Source organism: Tiliqua scincoides, chromosome 3 (assembly GCF_035046505.1).
Source record: "Tiliqua scincoides isolate rTilSci1 chromosome 3, rTilSci1.hap2, whole genome shotgun sequence".
In the NCBI taxonomy this organism is placed as follows: domain Eukaryota; kingdom Metazoa; phylum Chordata; class Lepidosauria; order Squamata; family Scincidae; genus Tiliqua; species Tiliqua scincoides.
This window is the reverse complement of record NC_089823.1, coordinates 137,134,601-137,160,061: the sequence shown is the minus strand read 5'-3', so window position 1 is coordinate 137,160,061 and position 25,461 is coordinate 137,134,601. Positions and strand designations below refer to the sequence as shown.

At 44.2% G+C, this 25,461-nt stretch overlaps 1 protein-coding gene across 6 annotated transcripts in view; it reads left to right on the top strand.

Moving 5' to 3' along the window:
- The first annotated feature begins 643 nt into the window (after nucleotides 1–643).
- Nucleotides 644–25,461, top strand: part of KCNMA1 (potassium calcium-activated channel subfamily M alpha 1) — a 619,222-nt gene continuing 594,404 nt past the window's right edge. For all 6 annotated transcript variants that reach the window (XM_066621009.1, XM_066621008.1, XM_066621007.1 and 3 more), the window contains exon 1: nucleotides 644–889. In XM_066621009.1, the coding sequence (XP_066477106.1) occupies nucleotides 644–889 (246 nt within the window). The remainder of the gene's footprint in view (nucleotides 890–25,461) is intronic.

The following is a 25,461-nucleotide window of genomic DNA, read 5'->3' as shown; positions in this document are numbered from 1 at the left end:
CGGTGGCGCCGAGGAGCGCAGCAGCGGCGGCAGCAGCAGCGTCGGGCTAGATGCTGTGCTGGTAGCGGGAGAGGCGGCGAAGGATGGCAGGCGAGGCGGCGTCGGCAGCAGCAGGAGCAGCCACGGCAGCGGCAGCCCAGCTGGGCGAGCGGAGGAGGCGGCACTAGGCGGGGAAGCGGCTGCTGCGTAGGCGCCCTCGGGGGTCTGTGCTGGCCTCGGAGGGGAGTCCCGCGGGGGGCGCTTCAGGACTCTCCCCGGCCCTCGCCCCGTCCGGAGGCTCCCCCTGGCTGGACCTGCCGGAGCGCCGGAGCAGGGGGTGGCTCCGCTGATCCGGGGGAGGGGGGTGGGAGGGATGGGGGGTCGCTGACCGGGCACCCGGGGGCAAGGGACGGAGGGCGAGAGCGCGCCAGCCAGCCGCCTGCCTGGACGTGAGCGGAGCCTTCCCGCTGAAGAGCAGCACTATGGCCGGGGATGGGCTTGGTGGAGGGCAGCGGCAGCAGGAGCTCTCCGGAGCCCCGGCGGCGCGCCCTGCCCGCTGTTAGCCATGGCAAATGGCAGCGGCGGCGGAGGAGGCGGTGGCGGCGGCTCCAGCGGCTCTAGCAGCTACTACTCGGGAGGCGGCGGCGGCAGCGGCAACATTAGGATGAGCAGCCCCATCAGCGCCAGCAGCAGCCTGAACGCGGACTCCTCCTCGGCGCCCGTCAAGGTGTCCAACGCGCTCATCATCCCCATGACCATGGAGGTGCCCTGCGACAGCGGGCAGCGCATGTGGTGGGCCTTCTTGGCCTCGTCCATGGTCACCTTTTTCGGAGGACTCTTCATTATCCTGCTCTGGAGGACCCTCAAGTACCTGTGGACCGTCTGCTGCCACTGCGGGGGCAAGGGGAAGGTAACCCAGCCCCCCCCCATTCCCTGCACTTTCCTCTTTGGGGGTCGCTTCACTCCTATCGCTTTCTTTTTGTACGTGTGAATGCTGGCTGCAGACACGTGTATCTTCCAGGTACACGAGCCAGGATTGGCCATTGGCCCCCTTGAGTGCACCAACTGACAAAGCAAAAGTTGACCACCAAAGAATGTGTGAATCGGCCCCATTGCCACTCCAAGTGATGTCCCACTGACTCCAGTGAAACTTACTCAGAAGTAAACATGTGTGTAAGATTGTGGCTGTCCAGCTTCATCTGAGGCACAGTCCTCAAAAATAAGTCCCACTGATTTCAGAGGCAGCAATCTTATGGGCACTTACTTGTGAGCAAGTCCACTGAAATAAATATAGATGGGATTTGGGAGGTTTGGTCCCATTCTTTTTTCCCTCTCTCGTTTGGCCTCTTTCAAATCTGCTGTTTCCTTCTCCATTTCTTAAGCTTTCCTTATTCTTTTTTTCCCCTTTTCACCTCCTCTCTCCATTTTTTGCTCTCCTTTTCCCTCCCCCTTCCTCTGATGTTCCTCATATATTGAAAGAGTTTTAGCATTCATATGATCTGGAGTAATGATGAAGATTCGTTGTTTTTTACAAGTGGATTGTTGAGTTGGCCTCCTAGCTGTGCCTACTAACCATCCATTTCAACAGGGGTTGTGTCCTTGCTTCCTCACTTTGCCTGTGGCTCCTTTGATACTAGAATAGGAAAGCAACAGGGCTTGTTTGCTAATACCATGTGCAGTGTCAAGGAAATCCTGATCCTCAAAGGGCAGCAGACTCCACAAACCTCAGGTTCCTGAGGACATTGTGGCCATGCAGCAGCTCAATAATGGGCATGGATGTGTTGAGGTTCAGAGGTTGATACGCCTCTTGAGAGAACTGTCTGAAAGGCTTGTTCTGTGTTTGTGGTTGCTCTTTACCTTGCTGAAAGATTGCTTACACTCACACAAAGACCAGAGGAAATGTCTCTTGGTAATGATAAACTTTCCATTCAATTTTTTTTTTTTGCTGTTTTCACTGCCAGATCTCCCTTGTGTATTCAGCTTTTGGATAGAAAGTGTTGTTGACCAGATACATTCATATCCAATCTGATTTGCTTAAACCATTGGTCATGACAATATCACATACACACATGTGTATCTGTAAATAAATAAAACGACTTCAGCCATCACAGAGAACTAGCTATTACAGCAATCAAAAATGGGTTTCATCCAACTAGATAGCAATTCAGCCATGTTGGATTTAACAACAATGAATGTATTTTGATTTGCCCTTTGCAACAATATCCACATAGCTCATGACAGATGGAGAGAACATTTAAATAGTGCGTACTATTAAAATCAACACACATCCTTAAAACTGTCTACCGCTTCCTTCTCTGTGTAAATTTGCCTGTCTTTCAGGTGCGAAAGTGAAAAGGTCACTTTCACAGTAACCAGCTTCTTTTTGGATTGATATGTCACTCTCTTCCGCAATCTAATTCCTTTCTTTCCAAAAAGGTACTGAGGTGCAATCTTGCTTCCATGAATGTTTGGATTTCAGTTGAGCAAGTTAGGATTTCTGATTCAGTAGAATCCTTGTGGACAATGGTGTAGTGGTAAATATTAAAGTGCAGGAGTTTATCATGACACCCTCCCCACCTGTGCCCCACTAAGACTTGAACTCCCTCCCTAAAAAAACAACTTGAAGTGTCTTCATTACAGTGTTTTCTTCTCTTGCTGCTTACTTCTACTTTGATACTTCATATAGCTTGTTTTGACCCAAACCCTTGGAGTGAGCTGCAGTAGTTTTAAAGTATATAAAAACAGAATGTTTTAAAATGTATAAAAACGGAAAAATGGGGTGAAAAAATATCCCTGATAAATATAAAAAGGTATATTAGCTAGCCTGTGCATGTTTACTGAGAAATAAGTCCCACTGTGTTTGGAAGGACTTACGCCCAGGTATATTATAGAATTGTAGCCTTAAACTAGCATGAGCTCCTTTTAGATAGCCTGTGGGAAAGATTCTGAGCTAAATAGTAGTATATGCCATGAAGCAAATTTACCTTCTGCTGAGCCTGATGCCTCTTTTTCTCTATGGTTCTTTGCAAAAAAAAAAGGCAGCACCTGAGCACTTCTGATGACTTGATTACCATAGGAGAAGTCCTGGAACTCTGCTCCCACTCAACTGTACACCTGCTTGTGGAATTGATGTTTGAAGGAGCACATTGGGGGAGGGTTCCATGACCACTTCAGAAACATTCAAATTCTTGCTTTAACAGACACATGATGGTGGATGAAACACAAGATTTTGGGGGCTCTTTCAGATGACCATCTGATGATCATTGCAAATAACTGAGCAATGGGAAAAGGCAGGTCATCTGGATTCATTATGGAAATCACAGAAGCGGGGATTTTGGGCTTCTTGGCTGCATCAAATTCTGTGGGGTTTTCACCTGTTGCATTGAGTTAATGCAAGAGATAATGGGGGGGATTCTAACTCTCTGAGAAGTATGCCTTGGACATAATCTAGTGGGAAGGTCTCCTGTGTAAGCCTTATTGAAAAGGAGCTGTGCAGGACCTAATGTACTGACTCAATTCCTGTTGATTTCTGTGTAACTTGCATAGGAAATTTTTCCATTGAATTGTGTCCGTTGACTTCAGGGTTGAAGATTTTGAGGTTTTACATTTTAAAATGTCACTTAGTTTGGATGTGAATCCCCTACTAATTTCAATAGAATTGGCTTAGGTCTGGGTCTTTTGGTTCCTGGAGTTGGGTTGTAGTCCATTTGGATATTTTTTCCCTGATCCAGAAAGAATTAGAGCCCAAGCCTATCCAACTTTCTAGCACTGATGTAGCTGCAGTGCAGCCCCAAGGTAAGGGGAAAAAAATTATCTTACCTTGAAAAGGCCTTTGTGACTGCCCTCCCTGAATGCAGTGCAGGCCTGTCGGCACAGCTGCATCGGTGCTAGAAAGTTGGATAGGATTGGGCCCTAGTCACTTACACTTAAGTACCATTGAAACAAATGGGGCAAGTTAGTTGTGAGTAGTATGTCCAATTTCAGTTGGACTAAAGCATGATTTAAGTTTCTCAGAATTGGGTCTTTTGGCTGCTCTCCTGTTCAGTTAGATTGCTTAAGTCCCAATTACTTTGGTAGGATTTAAGCAACCTCACTTAGTGAGCATCACCTGAGCATTCGGTTAGACTCCACTGAAGAGCACTGCACCTCAGATGATATGAAAGTTCTGGTTGTGGTGGCTTGTTCATCTTCAAGCAATGAACATGGATATGTGTGAACCAACTCACATAGTGTGAACAAAGTCTGTCTTGCTCTGCTGCTCAGTAGCACAGAGGGAAGAAAGGCTGAAAATCTCCTACTCCCCAACTTTTTGAAAGTTTTATGGACCACAAAATCCTATGAGACCTGGAGCCTGTCAGCATTAAGAACATGCATTGAGAGGTATAGGTTGCAAACTGCTGCCCCTTTACTGAGTGCCAATTTCAGGTGAGGTGGCAACTCTGACAGGCTGTTACAGGTGTACAGGTGTGTCCCATATCCTCAGAGGGTCTGTTCCAGGAACCTCCCACGGATACAGAAACTGCAGATATGGGGAGCCCTGTCTCTGTGGTTCCTGCACACTCATTAATGTTATTTAAATGCTTACTGTACTGAAAATGTTCTAGCTTTACAGGTCGATATAAGCTTATAACGATGTGCAGGCTGCCTGCAGGCAACCTGAATGCTTGAAAAGACCAGATTGAGGTTAACAGGATAATTGCAACCGTAGATACTGGATCTGCGGATATGGAGGCCCATTTGTAGTTCACAATTTCTTCCAGCTCAAATCCCATTTAGTTCCTCAGTGGAGCTACTCCAAAGTATCTGGCCTGTATCTTACAACTTCCTGGAGGATTGTGTCCTGTCCTCTTGATTTAACACAGGGGTGCCCAAACCCCAGCCCTGGGGCCACTTGCGGCCCTTGAGGCCACTCAATGTGGCCCTCAGGAAGCCCCTAGTCTCCAATGAGCTTCTGGCCCTCCAGAGATTTGTTGGAGCCCGCACTAGCCCAATGCAACTGCTCTCAGTGTGAGGGCGACTGTTTTGACCTCTCGCGTAAGCTATGGGATGAGGGCTCCCTCCATTGCTTGTTGTTTCACGTCTGTGATGCAGTAGCGGCAGCAAAGGAAAGGCTGGCCTGGCTTTGTGCAAGACCTTTTATAGGCCTTGAGCTATCAAAGACCTTCATTCTTTCATATAAGTTCATCTTTAATATATTCATTTATGTATTTATGTAAATTTATTCAAATTTGAAATGCAAATTAATTATTCCCCCCCCCCCCACATAGTGTCAGAGAGATGATGTGGCCCTCCTGCCAAAAACTTTAGACATCCCTGATTTAACATATAGGTGGCTAAAAGGTAGAAAATACTTCAAATGCCACTGTGTCCACTAAACCAGGAAACTGATCATCACAAGTAATTTTTTTTCCTGTAAAAGAATGCTTTTTGGCTTTAAAAAAATATTAATACTCTATATTTGCTAACGTGGCATCTGACAGGCAATTTGGACCCTCCAAAATAGACCAGCAGCTGGAGTTTCTCCCTTCCCCTTTTCACATTTTTCAGATTACGAATGGAAGAATAGATCTGCTTCAGCTATTCCTGGCACACCAGATACACATAAAACACACAAACCTTTTAAATATCTATGGTTGCTAGGCTGTGTCTGATTTGACATTCAGTGATCGGCTCTTCAGGCTTCCTCCCAAGATACGGCATAACCTGGCTGTAATACATGGACTTGCTTTAATTTTGAAGGGTGAAAAAGGTGGTGGAGATAGAAATGGCACTGTAATGAAGCATTATGCTGAGAATGATGAGTGCAGCCTCAAGAAAGTTAGGCACCTCTAAGCCTTAAATCACTGGGAACACTGATTTCAGTGTGACTTAAGCATGTGTATACTCTGGATTTCACCCTGTGCAATTACTTGTTAATTTCCCTAATTGATTTTTTGGATTGGTCCTTGCAGAGTTTTCTTAAAGGGTTCCTAATCTTCCAGTTAGAGGTGTTGCCATCAGTTTTGGCTTTCTCTGGAAAGGATGACAGGCATAAGCTATAGGGATAAATGGAAGCTCTAAAATTCAGTTTGACTTGCTAAGTAAATAATAGGAACAGCCTTTTCCGCTGAAATCTTCACGTTTGTAAAAAAAAAAAAGGAAAAGTGAGCTTGTGGAAAGATTTGTTGATGCTATTAACACTCAGCTGTATTTTTATGATGACAAATATATATTTTTTGAAGGGAACCTGTTCCTGGAAGAGGAGAGCCAAATAGCTAGATAGGTCTGTTGGAGTTTCCTCTCAGGGAGAGTATGTGTATGTATATATTTAGAGCTCTCCACAACTGGTAATAGGAGATAAATCGAAGGGAGTCAGAAGCCCCAAAGACATATGCAATCTTTGGAGGTGGTTAGCAACATTGCCTGCTTCTTCCTTTGCCTGTAAGATCCCAAAGATACAGAATTAAGCATCATAATTATTTGTGATTCTTCTGTGGTCTGCTTGAGAGATGGTTGTTCATAGCAACAAATGTGCATCTCCTGGAGGATACTGAAGGGAAGTGCTGTAACTAGTCGCTGCTATGCCCAATTTCTTTTGACAACTAGCAAGAATTACTCTTCAGTTGGTCTTTTGAGGAGGTATTAATAAAATCTGTGTTCTGCTGTCGTAAAGCCCTCCATGCACTGGCCCAGTCCATGAAAGGATTGGACCATTGGGACATGTGAGGGAGGCATGTTGTCCAAACTGAATTTATACTATAAACCTTTATCAGTTTTATACTAGTTTAACTGGTGCAGTCTCCCCCCAATGAGTCTGGGAAGTGTAGATTTACTGAATGCTATGAATTCTGTGTTTAGAGAGCCTTTGTACCCTACCTACTTCACAGAGCTTGAGTTCCTGTGATATGACTGCTAAACAAGTTAAGTATGAAACATTATACCTGTAGAGGTGTTTGAAAATGGTGTTATTTATTTTACTCACAAGTAAACACATTGTGTTCAGTAAGACTTAAAGCCCAATCCTATGCTCAGATGTAAGTCCCATTATAGTCAATGGAGCTTTCTCCCAGGTAAGTGTTGATAGGATTACAGTCTAAGGCTGCAATTCGATCTTACTCACTGGAAACAAACACCTTTAAAGGGAAAAAAAGGATAATTCAATTGTAGCTTTACCTCCTGTTCCTCCCATTGACTTCAGTAGAAATGTAGGCTCCCTAATCCTAATCCTCCAACATCAATGGGTTTACATGGCCTAATTTTGTTCTGGGTTGTGGCCGCAAGATACGAAACATCTTGTAACAGTGGCCATTATTTCAGATAACTGAAAAGTATAAAAGCAGAGTACAGTGGACTTGGATATGAGAGAGATAGAACCCAACCCTAGTGCAAATTTTTGAGATGGAACATCACCAAAGGAAAGCATATGTATGTATTTATATGTCAGAGAAAGCTTCAATACAAGAAGTAAAGCAGACAAGCAGAAGCCTTGCATGATTTATCTGTTGTTGGGCTGTACCTTTTCAGACACCAAGTGTCTATGTGGGAAGGTGTCAAATGTTGAAATTCTTAAAATACTCCCTATTCGTGCAAGTTAGTGTGCTAGAGAGAGAACGTTTTAAGGCAAGCCTTTTGCCTGAGATGCTCCTTTCGTAAGTTAAAGAGGGTTGGCAGAAAAATTTGTATAGAAACATTTGAACATTCTGGTTTTGGTCACAGGGCAAACTTGCACTCGAAGGCTTATGTGTGATTCTCCCATATTTGTGAATGTTTATTCTTTACAAAATGGTGTGCGTGTGCTCGCTCTAATTTCTGCTAAAAAAAATTTAGCAGATGAATCAGGCTGGCCCATCCATGAGGCCAACTGAAGTGGTTGCCTCAGGCAGCAGATTGCTGGGAAGTGCCCATCTGTTCCTGCCTACTTGCTTCCACTGCCCCTCCTTCTGTTTCCTTGGATTGGAAAAGAAAGAGGGAGACAGAGAGAAAGAGGAAATGTGGAGGGGAGGATAGTGCTGAGCTAGAGCATTGGAGAGTGGAAGGAGCAGAGGCTAGCTCATCATTGGGTAAGGGAGAAAGTATTTGGTATGCCACCTCAGGCAGGGCCAGATTAAGCTAGCGTGGGGCCTGTAGCATAAGCTATAAAGAGACCTTAAATTAAAAAAAAATACACATAAATATTAAAACATAAATTATTTACTTGCATAGTAAACTAGTTCGGTTTTTTCATTTGCTATACAGCCAAAAAATGCTTACCTGCTCAGGCACTCATTCGTCTTCCACAGGCACCAGGAGGTCAGTGCAGGCCTTTCTGCTGGTGCCTTGAGCTTGTCTACTGTCGCAACATGCTTTCTAGCATGTTTGTGGCAGTCAGCACTGGTGGAGGGCATGCTCCACTGGCGCTGAGGCACAATAAGGCTGTACCCACAGCAAAGTTAAAATTTGAATGAAATTTTTTTGTATCATGTTATTAATGGTGTCCATGATGATTATGTATCATGCAGCATGTAGCTCCCCCAACATGTACACCACAGGGTTGCCTGATTGTGAGATGCTGATTTCACCAGAGACAACTTGCAAGCATTTAGTGCTGGGCCCTTGAAAATGCGGGTCCTGTAGCATATGCTACTTTTGCTACTAGGCTAATCCAGCATTTGCCTCAAGCACCAGGAGGGCTTGGGCTAGTCTTGGAGAGAATGCGTCTTGCCTTGCCTTGTCTCTGACATTTAGTTTTCTGGGTGCGGGTTCTCTTTCTTTCTTGCTTGCTTGCTTGTCCTGGTTATAGGAGGAAAGGCAGAGGAGAAATGTTTTAAAAATAAATAAGGTGATTCAGTCATGTGGATTCCCACATGCAGCCTGAGGTAGCATGGTCCAGCCACAGAAAATCACATGGGGCTTCTGCTCATCAGTTTAGCTTTAAGCAGTTTTGATTAATGGATTAGGCAGATGCTGGATCATATAGTCCATGGTTTTGCATAGGTCCCTCATTTCTTAGCCCTTTAAACACTATATAAGCAGCTTGTTCAGGATATAAAGATGCTTTATACTGAGGGGGTAGTCCGGTCTTAATGTCAGCAGCACCACTGGGTGTGGGGCATAGAATCCCGCTGGTCCCACCCCTTCCTACCCTGGTTCCTCCTCCTGCTGCACCCTCTCCTGCCCCAAAATGCCTCCCCTCCTGTCCAGAAACCCCACATCACTGCCAGGCAGTGTGCCTTACTGTGGGTCGTCCCCCAGCATCAGCCTCCCAGCGTTGGGGCCAGTGCTGGCGCTCCTTGTTCTCCTGGTGCTGTAAATGTGCTTTACACTGGTGCTGGGAGGGTATAGGATTGGGCCTTTAGTCCCTTGGACTGTCTAGTTTGGTACAGTCAATATCAGTACAGATCAATACCAACAGCATTTCCGGGTTTCCGGTGGGAGCCTTCTGTAACCCTACCTGGCAATGCTGGGGTTTGAACCTGAGACTTTCTGAATTCAAGGCATATGCTCTATGACCTAACTACAGACCATCCCCTATACTAGTATGACTGTTGCATGATATTTTTCTAGAGACAGATCTATTCCAAGTTGAAAGGGGATAGAAATACACCATTTGGAATATTTCATGGCTGCAAAATCAGTTTATGCTGCTTTAGACTGATAGACATAATTTCCACAATATCACTGATGAGGTTTCAGTACCTTGTCTCATACTGTTTGTATGGCAGTAGTGGTGGTGGCAGTGGGTGAATATAATATTGTTATTGTGCCAAGACATACGGATAAAATGATGTGTCTGCTGAAATCATTAGAAAAAGTTGTCTTCATTTCAGCAAAATTAAGATTTCATTCTATATGATTCTGAATTGTTCTCATGTTTCTCTATGATTTTTTCTATTGAAAAATACTTATTTTCACTAGTACATTTAGGGCGCAGTCCTAACCCCTTATGTCAGTGCTTTCCAGCACTAGCAAAGCCAATGGGACATGTGCTGCATCCTGCAGTTGGGTGTCACTCACAGAGGCCTCCTCAAAGTAAGGGAAGGTTTGTTCCCTTACCTCAGAGCTGCATTGCCCTTATGTCAGTGCTGTAAAGTACTGACATAAGGGGTTAGGATTGCACCCCTAGACTGCAATCCTGAACACAGTCACAGAGTAAGACTCATAGAACACAGTGACTTCCTTCTTAGTAAACCTATTTAATAAACCTATTGTGCTGTTGATGTGATAAAACTGGGTTTTCAAAAAAAATTTTATTTTTACAGATCATGCCTTGTTATCCACTGGGGTTCCATGCCGAACTCCTAGTGGATTAAAAAAAATCAGTGAATACCAAATAAGTGGAAAAATAACTTTAAAGACCTGCTTCCAGGTTTCTTGTTCCTATGTTGTCGCCCCAGAATGCATTGGTATGGACACTATACTGCATTCAAGCTACTAGATGGGATAGATAATTAAACCTAATGGAATAAAGTTATAATTATTTAACAGCGTGGAGGTAGGAAATTGGATTTTGATGCTTTTTTTCCTTGTTACAAGGCATTTAAAGGTGGACCTTGGTATCGGTGGTAAGTCAGTTCAGTGGATACTGAAGTCCCACCTGTATTTTTTCTTAACTAGCTTAAGAAATGATCTGGTCTTTCACTTCTCATGCACTAGGGAAACATGAATTTTGTTTGATAGTCTTCCTTTGAAGTTATTTAATTTTAGTGGGTTAAAATAGAATCCATTTTATATTAAAATATGGAAAATTGATTGGAGAATGACTTGAATTTTGATTGTATGGTTTATTGCTTATGGCATCTTGATGACAAGAGCTATCATGTCTGAATTCAAGGAATAGCTTTAGATCCAGCAGCTGGCACATATTTTGGTAGATCTTTATTATACCATTAGCACCTTGGGACTAGAAGGAAATGTCCATTATTTTTAGATGATACCTTGGTTGCTGGAATTTCTTGTGTTATTTTCAGCAGGTCTATTTTCCATTGCACCTTTAGAACCATCAGGGTTCATTTGTGCTCCGTTCAAAAAGTTCTGAGAGGTTTACGCAGATATTTAATTTTTTAACATTGGAAGAGAACAAGGGAGACCCCAACAGAGACACAAAACTTCTTTGCTAGGAGGGAGAATATGCAACCTCCCAGCAGCCCTGCTTCCTTTGATCAGTGACTGAGCCCATAGGGCCCCTTTTCCTCACATCTACCATGGCAGAAGGTTGTTCATTGCAGCAGAGTTTCTCCAGGGAGGGAAGGCAGGCTCCTCACAGTCATTGGCCAATGGCTGGGATCAGACCGTTATCCCCCTTGCTATATTTGTAGGTGTTGCAAGAGTCCTGTGAATGTGAGTTGCCACTTGGTACCAAGGCTAAATTAAATATCAAAAGGGGCAAAATGACATGTTTTGCTAGTTAGATAGCTGCTGTGAGGAATTGAGAGAGGGATGAATGAGGAAAGTTATGTAGATCCGCATATAAGAACTCAGGCATAGTGTGTTAGGCCTAAATCCTAACCCACTTTCCAGCACTGGAATAGCTATGCCAATGAGACGTCAGCCATATCCTGCAATTGGGTGCCACTCACGGAGGCCTCCTCAAAGTAAGGGGATGTTTGTTCCCTTACCTCGGAGCTGCATTGCCCTTAAGTCAGTGCTGTAAAGTGGGTTAGGACTGCACCCTTAGTTGGTTTAACTTTAACTAAACAAACTCTTTAACACTTAATAAATAATTAGAACTAGGGAAGAGAAAGCACCTGGTTTGTTTTTGGCAAAGGTTCTGTGAGCACTTAACAACCAATGCTACCGACATTACATGTATTCTGAGTATTCAAGTCCAAGTCCATGAGCATGGGGGAAATGACATTATGCAGTGCTACCAATGCGCATGCGAGTGGATGCTCTCTGTGCTTTCAGTGTGAGAAAGGGCCCAGCAAACCCATTGCCAGAATTCTTGTGATGAGGTTAAAAAAATGGTTGGCAACCTTCAGTCTCGAAAGACTATGGTATAAGCCTACAGCACCCAGTATTCCCAGGTGGTCTCCCATCCAAGTACTAACCAGGCCTGACCCTGCTTAGCTTCCAAGATCAGACAAGATTAGGCATGTGCAGGGTAACCCTCTGTGGGTACCTGGAGAGGGGGAGAAATCCATTGTAAGTCAACATGAAGCAGCCAAAACCTGAATGTGTTTAAAGTTACATACTTAATTGCTATAAACACACCATCTTTCTTCCATGCTGGTTACTCACAGTAGCATATATGGGATTCCCAAGTAGTCACCTGTCCAGGCAATAATCAGATCCGCACCTACTTCGCTTCAGCAAGGTTGCTGTCTCACACTTTTTCAGATCTTGGAGATCATTCATTCAACTTAAATTAGTAGGAGTTTATGCGGCAGGTATCTTACTGCACATGAGGTTCTAGATTCTAAGATGACTGCTGATTTGACATGACATTCAAAACAGAAAGTCTAGTAGGCCTGTTGCTTTCTCCTTATGTGTGCAAGGCTTAGCATCGAACCTCATTGTGCCAGCTGGCATCATGCACATTTGCCAAAACCCAGCTCTTGACCATATTGCAGCTGTTTCTGTGAAAACAGATGTTTTGGGGAGTCGTCTTGACCTGTTTGTAATCCAAATTACAGGCTGAATGCTGAACCCAGGCTGAACTATCCAAACCTTGAAATTTGTAACCATGGCAATTGAACAAAATGAATGGCCAACTCAGATATGTCAGTGGAAGCTTTTAATAAGGCACCAGGATATTTAAAACAAAACCTTTTCTTTTTTTAGGTGTTGTGTTTCAGTGTGTTCTGCGCATGTAGGAAGTCCAGTCCCTGACATCTCCATTTATTGGATCTCAGGTGGCGGGATTCTGAAAGATTGCTGCCTTAAACTGGTGGATAACCACCACCAGTCACAGCTGACAGTACTGGGTTAGACGAAACTGTGATGTCCCTCCACCTAGAACAGCCTGGTTTGTGTGCTTTTTCCTCTTTTGCCAAGTGCCTCAGAGCTTGGGTGGTGAGGGGTTTTACTTCACCCTCCTTCTCCCACTGATGCTTTGCTTGCAGCACAGAGAGAGAGTCTTCCTCTCCTTAGGACCTGCCCTCTTCTCTGTCACTTCTCTGGCCCCATCATCAACTTCCCTTTTATCTCCCCCCAAGGTTTGACTAGGCCTCATTCCTCATTTGCTGCCTCACCCACCCTGTCAGCTCAATGCTGTCCCAGGTGTACCTGCTCCTGCTTGCCCCCCCCTCCTGAGGGCCTTCATTGGCCTGGTTGCAGGGGAAGGACAGAGTGGATAGGGAGATGCTCTTTACACTCTCACATAATACCAGAACCAGGGGACATCCACTAAAATTGAGTGTTGGGCGGGTTAGGACAGACAAAAGAAAATATTTCTTTACTCAGCGCGTGGTCGGTCTGTGGAACTCCTTGCCACAGGATGTGGTGCTGGCGTCTAGCCTAGACGCCTTTAAAAGTGGATTGGACGAGTTTCTGGAGGAAAAATCCATTATGGGGTACAAGCCATGATGTGTATGCGCAACCTCCTGATTTTAGGAATGGGTTAAGTCAGAATGCCAGATGTAGGGGAGAGCACCAGGACGAGGTCTCTTGTTATCTAGTGTGCTCCCTGGGGCATTTGGTGGGCCGCTGTGAGATACAGGAAGCTGGACTAGATGGGCCTATGGCCTGATCCAGTGGGGCTGTTCTTATGTTCTTATGTTCTTATGGCATAGCCACTTGGCTTTCCTTGCCTACTCTGGGATGGGACTGGGATTTATGTTGGTGACCTATATTGGGTGCTACATCCCTAGGTGGGGTCAGGTTGCTCATGCTCCTCAATGGGCAGCATTCCTGCTGCTCTGGAGGCTGTGCCTGCTGTTTGACCCAGCTGGGGGAGGCCCTCTGACAAGCTGTCCCTGCTGACAGGCTTGTGGGAAGGGTCAGCTGCTCTATAGAAGGTAAGTCTGATCTTGGACAGAACTAATAACCTGTTTCAGTATAAAGTAGTGTCATATCTTTTTCATATAACCCTATGTGAATATACCTAGATGCACCAGTGCATGGGATAATTTGTGGAGGCTGAATGAGAATTCATTATGCTATGGTGATTTTTTATTGTTGTTAGCTTTTATACAACAGCTGTGCATTTCAGAATGGCTGGCTGAGCTGACTCACACATGTGTGGACATTGCTCCATCTCATCTCTTGATGAATCGAAGTGTGAACTGCTTCCATTGAGAAAAAAATGTTTTATGAGCTGATAACAAATGTCATGGTTGCGTTCAACTGAATCAGCCATCGCTTGATGTTGCTTCCACCGAGCAATGAGCAAACATGTGTGAACTCATTCTCAATTTGCATGTTTATCTCTTGGTGAGCTGGCCAACTATAAACCTCCTCTGGATGGTAAATGTATTTCCTATATTTTGGAGGCTCTCAGCCTTTGGGGCTTTAAAAAAGATACTGTACTTTTTAATAGGCTTGTATTGGGTTCAAAATACTGCTCTAAGAGAACTCCAAGCTTATACCAAGAACAACTGGGTTCTGCAACCTGTAGACATTTAACACAACTGATGCAAATTTCCATTTCTTGCATAATTCTGCCATGGGCAGAAGCAAAAAGGGCCTATGCAGAGTCCCCACTGGACATTCATACTGGACATTCTACCGAGTCCCTCTCTGGCTTCTGGGATTTTACCACTTATATGGTCTCGCCCATCTTTGCAATTATAAGAACTATAAATGTGCTTTTTAAATGAAAGCTGAGATTCTCAAGTTGCTGAGTGCCATTTTATAAATCACATGGGGCTAGGAATCATTTTGAAGGTATGAACATGACAAGAACCCTGCTGGATCAAAGCATTGGTTCAACATCCAGTTTCTCAGAGTGGCCATCCTGATGCTTCAATAAAACCCAGAAGTGGGTGGATAGGAAAGCCCCCCTCAGCTCCATTCCTTCCACTGCTCATCCCACCCCCCCCGCACAACTTACCTGTTGCCCTGTATATAACTGGCTGTGGTAGTGGGTCTCTGACACTTGCCATTTGCAGTGGCCATTCTGGAATGATCCCTGGTGGCATGCAAAGTGTTCCATTGTCACAAAACCCAGTTAACCCATTTTTGCCCGGCCCACAGGTGTACACATTTGGTCCCTTGTTGTGTAGATGCAATGGTAGGGACCGAAATGGCTTATTAAGATTGGGCTGTATGTGAAGTAAGGGGTTTTTGCCTTAATGGTTTTCCTGCTGGTTTACACATACATGCATATTAATAGATTACACTTGATAACTGGCAAATGAATGTGTATTTTTGCTCCACAAAACATTGCATTTGAAATGTTGTAGGCTGACGGGAAAGTTATCTCTGGTGTGTTCGTGGGAAAGAAGGATGTCTTCTCTCTCACTTGTGTACTTCCCAGAGGCAGTGTGTGGGCCACCATTGGCTGTCTGGGTGATGGAAGAGATGCAACCAAAATTGGAGAGGGTGTACTGTGTGTGTAGGGGCGGGGGCGGGGAGAAGGGACGACTTTCCTAGCACGTGATGGCAGCTTGGCTAGGAAAATATTTCAGCCACTTTTTGAGACTGGATTGCCCTTTTGAGCCAATGCTGAATAGTCGCTGCTACATAACCAATATCTGATACAGATACATAGATGTAACTGTAATTCTGATCCTCCAGTGAATCAAGTACCAATGCCTCAGGCAGCCAGCCTACAAGAGATGAAGCAACTGTATTTACCCTCTCACTCCTATCTGTTGCAATTTACAACCACCTGCCTCACTGCTCATTTTTCCTTCTTCCTTCTTCCTAAGGAATGTTGCTTCTCCAATTGCTTAGCCACACAGTTGAATTAAGTGCTGAGTACCTAAGTGACACCCCTGGAGCTTGTGGAACAAATTCTTTCTGTCCTCCTTGCTACCAGCAAACTCTTCAAAGCATGCTGGATTTCTCCTGCAGTGTCCCATGATATGAGCCCAATGGTCAGATGTAGGCAGTAGAGAGGCAATAAGTATCTGTGGTTTTCAATTCCTAAAGCAAAAACAGCATCTTTGCAGCTACAAATAAATTTCCCAAATAAAGCAGAAGATTTCTGGGTGGGAAAAAAAAGATTGCTGTGGATCTGTGGAGTGAGGGAAAGGCAAAAAGCAGAGCAGCATTGCTCAGGCCAGTTGTACAGAATGGGGAAGGCTGCACAGCAGTTGCAAGTCCTTTGAACAGCAACTTGGTAACCTGAACAAGAGCAAGCCAATCAGCACTCTGAAAGAGGAACAAGCTGCATTTATGGTCAGACATCTAACCATTTAGAAAGTCCTACCCCAATGAAATCCATAGGTTTGGTTTTACAGATAAATGTCCTGAACATGCATTTTTTGGGAAAAAGGACACCTGTGTGGAAACCACAGGGAAGGTCTCACACATCCCCAATAGGCATGTTGTTATCGAGACTGCAGCTTTCATCCTTGCAGGACTGTGGGTGTGAACTAGGAACTTTTATAGAAGTTTTTTTTTTAATCGCTTTTTTCCTCAGAACTTTTATTACAAAGAAAATAAGTGCAGGGGGAAAAAAATCAGACAACCAACGGGCCATGGTAATGAATTAACAGAAATCAGTTTCCTGGGCTTTCTGTCATTTATTAATAGAAAAAGTGAGTTTCTCCTGGTATTTCAAAAGGTGTGATGGCAGTGTCTGCTGAAATCTCAGATGGTAGAACAAGGTTTTCCATAGTTAGTGGATTTTTCCTTATAATTTTCCAGTTGTGGAAAAATCCTAGATACCATGGCATACCCCCAAATTAAATTTTGCCATCCTGGGTAAGAAGTGTCTCATTAAAAAGTCAGATAGTACTGGTTTGAAGCCCATTTCTGGGATTTGGTGGAAATGGGTTGAACAATTATAATTGTTTAAAATGTGCAGTCCCTCACCTCTCTGAGCAATAGGCAGTTCAAGGACAAGGATCTAAGGGAAGCAATGGAAGAGATGCGAGGACCATCCCAGCACACGCATCGGTGGATGCCTGTAGTTCCCTTGGAGCCCAATCCTAAGGGCACTGGCAGTACGAATATATCGCTGGCACACGGTGTTGCAAATGTGCGGTAAAGTACATTTGCAGCACCTGGGGAGGAGGAGGCATCAGCACTGGGCCACATCCTAACCCCCTTCCTGGGCCTGAAAGCCCTACACAGGGCTTCTCCGAATTTCACTGGCACAGGTCAGAGTAGCCCCATTGAGCAGATGGGGCTCTACACGGGGTAAGGGAAAAATGTTCCCTTACACGGGGTGAGGGAAAAATGAGACCTATAGCCTGCTCAGTTCCAGTGCTGGATGCAGTGTGGTCATTGTGGCCCCATTATGCCAGTGCTGGATACAGTTGGGCACTGATCAACTAACCGGGTCAAGGAACATCTTCTGTGTACACCATGTGTACACAATAGGCACTATATGTGTGAATTGTAGTATCATAGTATGTGTGTGAATTTGACTCTATAAAGTGTGTGCACATTTTGTTGAGATGCCCTGTATATATATTTAGCATGGAGGTGCAGGCAAGAATACAGTGGAGCATCTTTTCCTTCAGAAATATTCATGTGGAGCTTCCCCCACTCCAAGGATCCTTCTTCCACCTGCTTTTAAACTCAAATTTGTGTTTCCTGCATTGGTCATATAATACTGCAACTCCCTGCTGTTTGACCAGCTGCCACCAGTCTGTGCATGAGGAATATCTCCTAACTAAGTAGCCACCAATCATCAGTACTCATTGAAGATCACTTTCCTTTTCATTAAAAGTCATTGAGCAAGCATCTTCAGCTAGCTCTGGAAACATCAATCATTGGTGCTCGTTGGCAAAGAAACTGAGTAAAACAAAACAAATCTCATCCCTTCACTTGACAAACTGCAGTAGCATTTGTGTTGCACTGTATAGTTAGGCTTTGCAGGTCCTTGCTCAGAAATTAAGCTTATGTGCCAAGTGAGATTCTTCCATGTATCTTCTCATCTGCCCAGTTCCTGCTTTGGTCATTTTCCTTTCTGTTGGCAAGGAAGGTGTGCAAGACAAAATGCCTGCATCCTGTCATACAGCCTCAGAGAATGCAAAGTTTATACACTGTGAATGTATATACACTATACCTTTACTGAGAATGTAAAGGTCTCTAGGTCAGATGACATTTGTGTGCAGATGTATAAAATTGCAGGTGCTGGTGGCTGTTCATTGACAGCAGGTGGTTATAGTTCATCAGCCATATCTATTTAAAAATAATAATGTGAAATAAAATATGTTGATGTGAAAGTCCCTCCTTCCTCCACTTCCAGAACTGTTAAAGGCCTGTCCCTTAACAACTGTTGAGTTGGCAGAAAGTGAGCAGGTCTAGCTCCTTCTGCATGATAATGGGGAAGCATAACCTGTTGAATGTCTGCCTTCACAGCTATTAAATACACAGGGGTTTCTGGCTGAGAAGGGACAACCTAAGTTCAGTATGCAAATGGCAGAAATTCAGCAGGAAATGTTCTCTGTCATTGTAACTCCAAAAAAGGAAAAGGTGCAACTGTTGAACTTTTTTAGTGTCATGAAGCTATTAGTGGTACAGGTGCTAAAAAAGAGAGAGATGACAACCCTAGCCAAAACTGACAAAATTAGAACACATTGTAATAAAGCACAATCTGAAACTGTGCCTATAGGCTTTCAGTGTGCATGAGGGCGTGCAGCAATAAATTCCAATCAACAAAAGTAGTGAAAATGTAGCTCCCTTAGTTTAGATGTAGATGTTATGAGAAACCTGGGGCTGCTCCATATCTGTTGCCCCCTCTTTCTTGTAACTTAACTGGACACAATGAACGACATGATACAATCACACTCTTGTGCACACCTCATACTGTTGCCTGACAGTGGCATGATAATGCACAACAGAATGATATTGTTTCATGCATTGTGTTTCACTAGATCAGCAGTTCCCACATGGTGGGTCTAATTTTTGTTGGGTCGTGAAACTAACAGTGCAGATTAGACTATGTGCATCAAGCTACTACTGGGCTGGGGGGGGGGGAGTAATGCTGCCCAATCACCATTATAATCACATCCCTTGGCATTTATAAATCAGGCAGCAGCTTCTTGGGCCTCTGAAAAATTTGGAAACGCTGAGCTACATATTATAGGAAAGGAGGAAGAAAGATGTTTTGACAGATTCCCAATCCAAGCTTCAACTAGAGAACATATGCCCACTTCAGGTTAATTAGTTCCCCCTTGCCCCCTCCCAACACTGGCCCTAGTTCTGCACTGCTGGACCCCACCACCAGGGTAGCTCGTCTGTTCAAACTGAAGAGGTCCCTCCTTCCTCCCCTCTCCTACCAGCAGCTTCTCCAGCCACCATAGCAACACCTTGGTCCTTAACAGCCACACACCAGTCTCCAGTGTCTCTGGCAGTTTCTGTTCCAGCAATTCTCAGAAGACCATTCGCCCATTTATCCATCCACCAGTTAGTCAGTTGGTCAGTCAGCAGGTCCTGTAGTCCATCAGCCAGTCCATTTAGTCCCTCAGTCCTTTAATCAATCCATCAGTCAGCACGTTCATTAGTCAGTCCTCTCTCCTCTAAGTTATTTCCTTCTGCTCTCTGTCTCCTCCTTCCTTCTACACCCACACCCTTTTCCTTCCTCCATGTGCTGCTTTTAACCCTGAAGGTCTTGTTGCCTCCAAGTGGCTGCAACTGTGCAGTACACTCACTGCAATCTAAAGCCCTGGTGTTAACCCCATGCTTGTCTGCCAGAGCAAGGGGCCACTGTTGACACCACACCCTATTTTCTCAAGGGATCTTGGCATTTCCAGTACAAAAGAGGTAGGGAATGGTAGCAGCTTCATACTTCTCATAACACCTAGTTCTATCTTAAAACAGAGGATTAGACACTTGATTTATCACTTCAAGAGCAAGATAGGTGTTAATGTTTACCCCTGGCTTATTTCTGTTCTGGATAAACGGAGAGCAATAGTGTAATCCTATGAATGAAGGAAGTACTCAGTACTTACTCAGAAGTAAGCGCCATTGCATTCAATGTAATGTACTCACAGGTTGATGTGTATTGATTGCAGTCTTAAACAGTTTATGGGTTGGGTGTCCAAGTTATATAAGCATTGGTTTACATATCTTGCATAGCTAAGCTAGACCTGTGTGCTAAAACCATGACCTACAAAGCTATTTGTCTTAGGAGCCTTTTCTGGCTCAGATGTTGTCCATCTTTTATGTTTTTAATGGCCAAGTAAAATCAGCCATGCTCAATTGCTTCTGACATAATGCTGACTCATGCTGTGAGAGATGCTGTGAGAGATGAGATTCACATTCCTTAGGATGCAAATTGTTTAATGCAAAGTGGGGAGGAGACAGAGCAGTTTTCAGAGGACATCTATGAAGTTAGCACTGATTGCCTGAAACAGTTAAGTTAGATTCAGGGAAAGCTGTATTGAAGATCTAAACATGAGTTTAGTTCTTGTGTATCGCTTGGTTCTAGAGCAGGGGTGTCCAAAGTTTTTGGCAGGAGGGCCACATCATCTCTCGTCTCTCTGACACTGTGTTGGGGGGGGGGGAATTAATTTACATTTAAAATTTGAATAAATTTACATAAGTTTACATAAATGAATATATTAAAGATGAACTTTTATGAATGAAAGGCCTTGCACAAAGCAAGGCTGGCCTTTCCTTTGCTGCTGCTACTGTATCACAGACGTGAAACAAGAAGCAGTGGAGGGAGCCCTCATCCCACAGCTCACGCGAGAGGTCAAACAGTCGCCCTCACACTGAGAGCAGTTGCATTGGGCCAGTGTGGGCTCCAACAAATATCCAGAGGGCCAGAGGCTCATTGGAGACTGGGAGCTCCCTGAGGGCCGCATTGAGAGGCCTCAAGGGCCGCAAGTGGCCCCAGGGCCGGGGTTTGGGCACCCCTGTTGTAGAGTAAATGCTTTGCATGCAGAAGGAGCCACAATTAATTTCTGGCACCTCTGGTTAAAAGAATCTCAGAGAACCTTTGTCAGTCTGAATAGGCAGTATTAAGCTAAATGAACCTATAGTCTGACTCCATGTAAGGCAACTTCGTATGTTCTTAGAAATGGAGAATAGATGCCAGTGAAATGCTTGACCCTAAAGTCCAAATCCCAAGTGCAGTTGATTTGCAGGTGGCCTTGTTGTAAGAAAATGTTTGTACAGTACATGGAATGCTGGCTGGGTTGGCATCATTTCCTGGAAGGCAGCCCTTTGCAACTGGCTGGATTCATGTTCACTGCCCTCTGTGGATGGGAACCGGGAGCCAACTGATTGGCAGATAATGGCAAGCCCTGTGTTTCTGGGCAGGAGCCCAGTGCCCTACAGCACCACAGATGATGAAACCACTGGCTGCAGTGTGATCTGGCCTTGGTTGAGCTGCAAGGGCCCTCTTTCTTTGCTTTTTGAATCTCTGGTGAGTTTAACAACTGAGTAAACTGCATGGTAGAGAGACAAAAGATGCATTCAACTGGTAAAGGATAGATGTGACAACCGACTAGAGTAGACTAATGGTGGCAGGAAAAACAGCTCTGGATTTGAGAGAGTTGTTGCAGTTGGGTTTCTTCTGAGGCTAGATAGCATGGACAATGCCAGGAGAATTGCTCAGCATACCTTAAACCAGGGGTGCTCAATAGGTGGATCGCAATCTACCGGTAGATCGCGAAGCAAAATGAGTAGATCGCGGAGTGCCGACCCCCCCCCTTCAGGTGCCTCTGGGAGGAAACGCCGGGAGTAAGGCCCATTGTACTCAATGGGGCTTACTCCCAGGTAAGTGGGGCTAGGATTGCAGCCTCACAACCTAATCCTAGGCATGTCTACGCAGGACTAAGTCCTGTTATACTCAGTGGGGCTCAAGGTACACCAACATACATTATACACATAAATGTTATATGTTATGATGGCGCGAACATTGTAAAAAAAACTCTGGTAGATCTCCGGGCCTTGCTGGGTTTCAAAGTAGCTCTCGAGCCAAAAAAGTGTGAGCACCACTGCCTTAAACTATAATCTACAAGAGGTTTCTCAGCACCCTCAGCAAACTACAATTCCCAGGATTCTTTGGGGAAAGTATGATAACGAAATAGGTACAGAACTGAGATCTGCAATGTAAAATAGACTTTCTAGGCTTTTAGTTGAGAATTCATCCGACCAGGTCTGTAGTCAAAGTGAAAGCGCTAAACATTGTTTGGTGATTCAGGGTGGATTTTGATGGCAACTCCCAAAAAACAAACTGTCACCTTGCTTATATCACTCTGTGTCAGTGGTTGAAATTATCTCCCGCCACTTTACTGCAGCTGCCTGGGTGTACAAAACTTCACAACTGATCAAGTGGGAGAAACATGGATCTTATCTACACTTCTTTATTGTCCAATAATAGCAGCTCAATCTAGCTATTGGATTTGTTTTTAGAATCTTCAGCACAGTTGGAGCTTAATCAATGCCCTGGACCTCAGAGGCTTGAGAGCCCAATCCTATGGGCTCTGAGTGCTGACACTGAGCTCTGGCACTGGGTGTCATAGGCATGCCACAAAACACATTTATGGCACCCAGATTCGAAGGAGCACCAGTGCTAGACCAGCGCCACTCGTCATTGAGCCAGCTCTAGATAGATGCCACCCGGAGCAAGGTGGTGGAGCCTGGTGGAGCACAGAGGTTCTCAAGTCTGCATCGGCAAAACAGCTGGCATAGACTTGAGAAGACCCATTGCCAAAAGTCCCCTTCCCCCGAGAAGACCTCTGATGGCGGTGTCACTGGATACAGCAGTAGCCATTTTGGCACCACTGCACCCGGTGCCATGACCAGGTATAGGATTGGACTGTGAACTGTCAAGCCTACCAGACAATCTTTTCATCCTGTCAACTGCCAGTATGCCCATTAACTGACCAATGATTTGAGCATGCAGTGAGAATCTCACTTTTAAAGTATTAGGATAATGGAATAAAACACTTTCCGTATACTCTGTGCATGTGTGTCTGGCAAGCCAAAAAATACTTGGCATAATTGGAGCTGGCTCACTACCCTGAAAAGCCCACTGACACATGGCACCTTGTTTACAAGGAATGAAGACTTTAAAAGGCGCTACTTGTATTTGCATTCTCATTGACTTTGTGGCAGTAGCTAGAGATCCAGACCTAAGATCTGGGCCCATTTTGTGCCGGCCAGGGACTCTATGAAAATATAGTGATGTAGTCATGCTCTGTTTGCAATGCAAAGCAAACTGTTTGTATTTATTTCTAGACTACTCCATAGATTGACACTTGACTTTTGAATAATCTGGTACTTGCTTCTTCAGTCACATAACAGCAGTTGTTCCCAAACTTACCTTGCTCATGTTGCCTTCTTTCATGGCTCTCTGTCTCAGCAGTGTCATGCTCCATTCCTCCAAGATCTTGCGCAATCCAAGCAAGCCAAGATAGTGGTGCCCGGGATTGATGGGAGGAAGGGGCTGCCCGGGACATCCCATAATCTCTCTGTGATTGTGCCATGGCACCCAGTTTGGGAACCACTGCATTGCAGGATAAGGTGTAAGACAGGAACTCCCTGGTTCAAATACTTCTAAATTCCAAACCTACTAGATGGCCTTAGGTAAGCTACTACAGTATTATCTCAACTTGACCCTACTGTTTGTACCGTGGGGATAACAACAACAGCCTCCCTTATAGGACGCTTATAAGGCTCACTGAAATAATATGTGCAAATACTTGAAAATGCCATATAAAAGTAAATAGTATTTCTTTAAGTAATTTGTACTGTGTCCTTTCCATATTGAAATAAATGAAAGGTAATGTATAAAAATGAAAAAAATATAAAACCAGCAGTCTAAAAAACCCAATTTTTACTGATCTGATAGAATAATTGACAAGCAAGCAGCAGCTTCAAACAAAAGGATCTCTGTTAATTAACTTTTGATAGCTGCTGGCTAAGAGTTGCCTGGATGGGGCCTGAAATAAACACTTTAACTAGAGGAAAGGTTATTTTTTGAACATACGTTTAATCTTGAGAAGTATATCCTTGCAGAAAGGATACTTTTGGCATAGGCTCAGTTCTCACTGAGGGCCCAATCCTATCCAACTTTCCAGTGCTGGTGCAGCTGTGCCCATGGAGCATGCACTGCATCCTATGGTGGGGAGACAGTCACAGAGGCCACCTCAATGTATAGGAACTCTTGTTCCCTTACCTCATTGCTGTATTGCAATTGCACTGGAGCTGGAAAGTTGGACAGAATTGGGTCCTGAGACAGTAAACCAGCACCTGGACTGAAGCACTTCAGAGAGCCTGTGGAAGCTAACATGATGGCATCCTCTTCCTACACATACAAAAAAATCCCTACACATAGTAAACTGGCATGTCACAGAAAAGGATTCTTGCTAGTCTTTTTTTTAGAATGGAAAATTCTATCATATTCCCCTTACTTGGTGGTTTGAAATGAAGTATTATTGTCTTCATAGTGAGAATGAGGGGCTGAGATTACAATAGCATGTCTCAGACCACCAAATGAGTTCCTAGTAGTGGTGAGATTTGAACCAAAGTCTTCTCACTTGATCGTTGACCCTCTGAGTCTTAGCCACTACTTGGCACCAATCTCAAGGTTTTAAAAATAGATTTGCTGCAATTAATCAGGATTCGTTCTGACCCTGTGATGAATGAGATGAACTCTCAAATTCCTTGAATCTTGGCAGTTTCCCCCACTTATGTGATATTTTTTATTTCTTCCTGATTTTTTTGATGATGTATAAATACAGTATTCCCAAAGTCTTTAATGATATGCATTTTTATTTGTAACAGCTCTCAACAGTGATGCACGACTCCTTCATATTAAAGGGTTATGAATCTAGAAGTTGACGTTTTAAAATGCATGGAAGAAATCTAAATAATAAAATAAGCTTCCTTTTAGATGGTGGAAGAGTTTCCATTTCAGCACAGGTCTCGTTGGCGAGGCTATTCTTAGCTCATTTGAACAGCACATGCTCTCTCAGCTATCATTTGTGAATGCACTATTCTGTTCTTAAAAGGAAAATCTCCTGAGTATTAACTAGGCTTTCTTGCTATAACCAAGAAAGGAAAGCAGCAGGAGGGCTATCTGTGGGAGACTGGACTTGAATCAACAGCAATTAATCAAAATGAATCATTTGTGAAAATGTATCTTACATGGACTTTGGTGCCTTGTGATGCTAGAAAAGGAGATGGGTGAGAGAGAACAGGTGATGTGTTGTGAACCAAAATAAACATTAAATCCTTTAGTTTTCCTTAAATGTCCTTGTGCGACAGATGGCAGACTGATTTTATTTATCATGTCAAGGCTGCCTCTAGAAAAGCAAACGTGTTTTCTTTAGTAGCCTGTCTGAAGCCACTTGACATTGCTGTTACTGAGTTTTTTTTTTGAAATGCGGGGTTGATCAAGGAAATAGCGGTCTGGATTGGATGATCCTCCTCAGTCATCACCCTACTCATACTGGGAGAGTGAGAGCAGGCTTTCTCACCCTACCCAGTGCACTTCCATGCACGGGCATA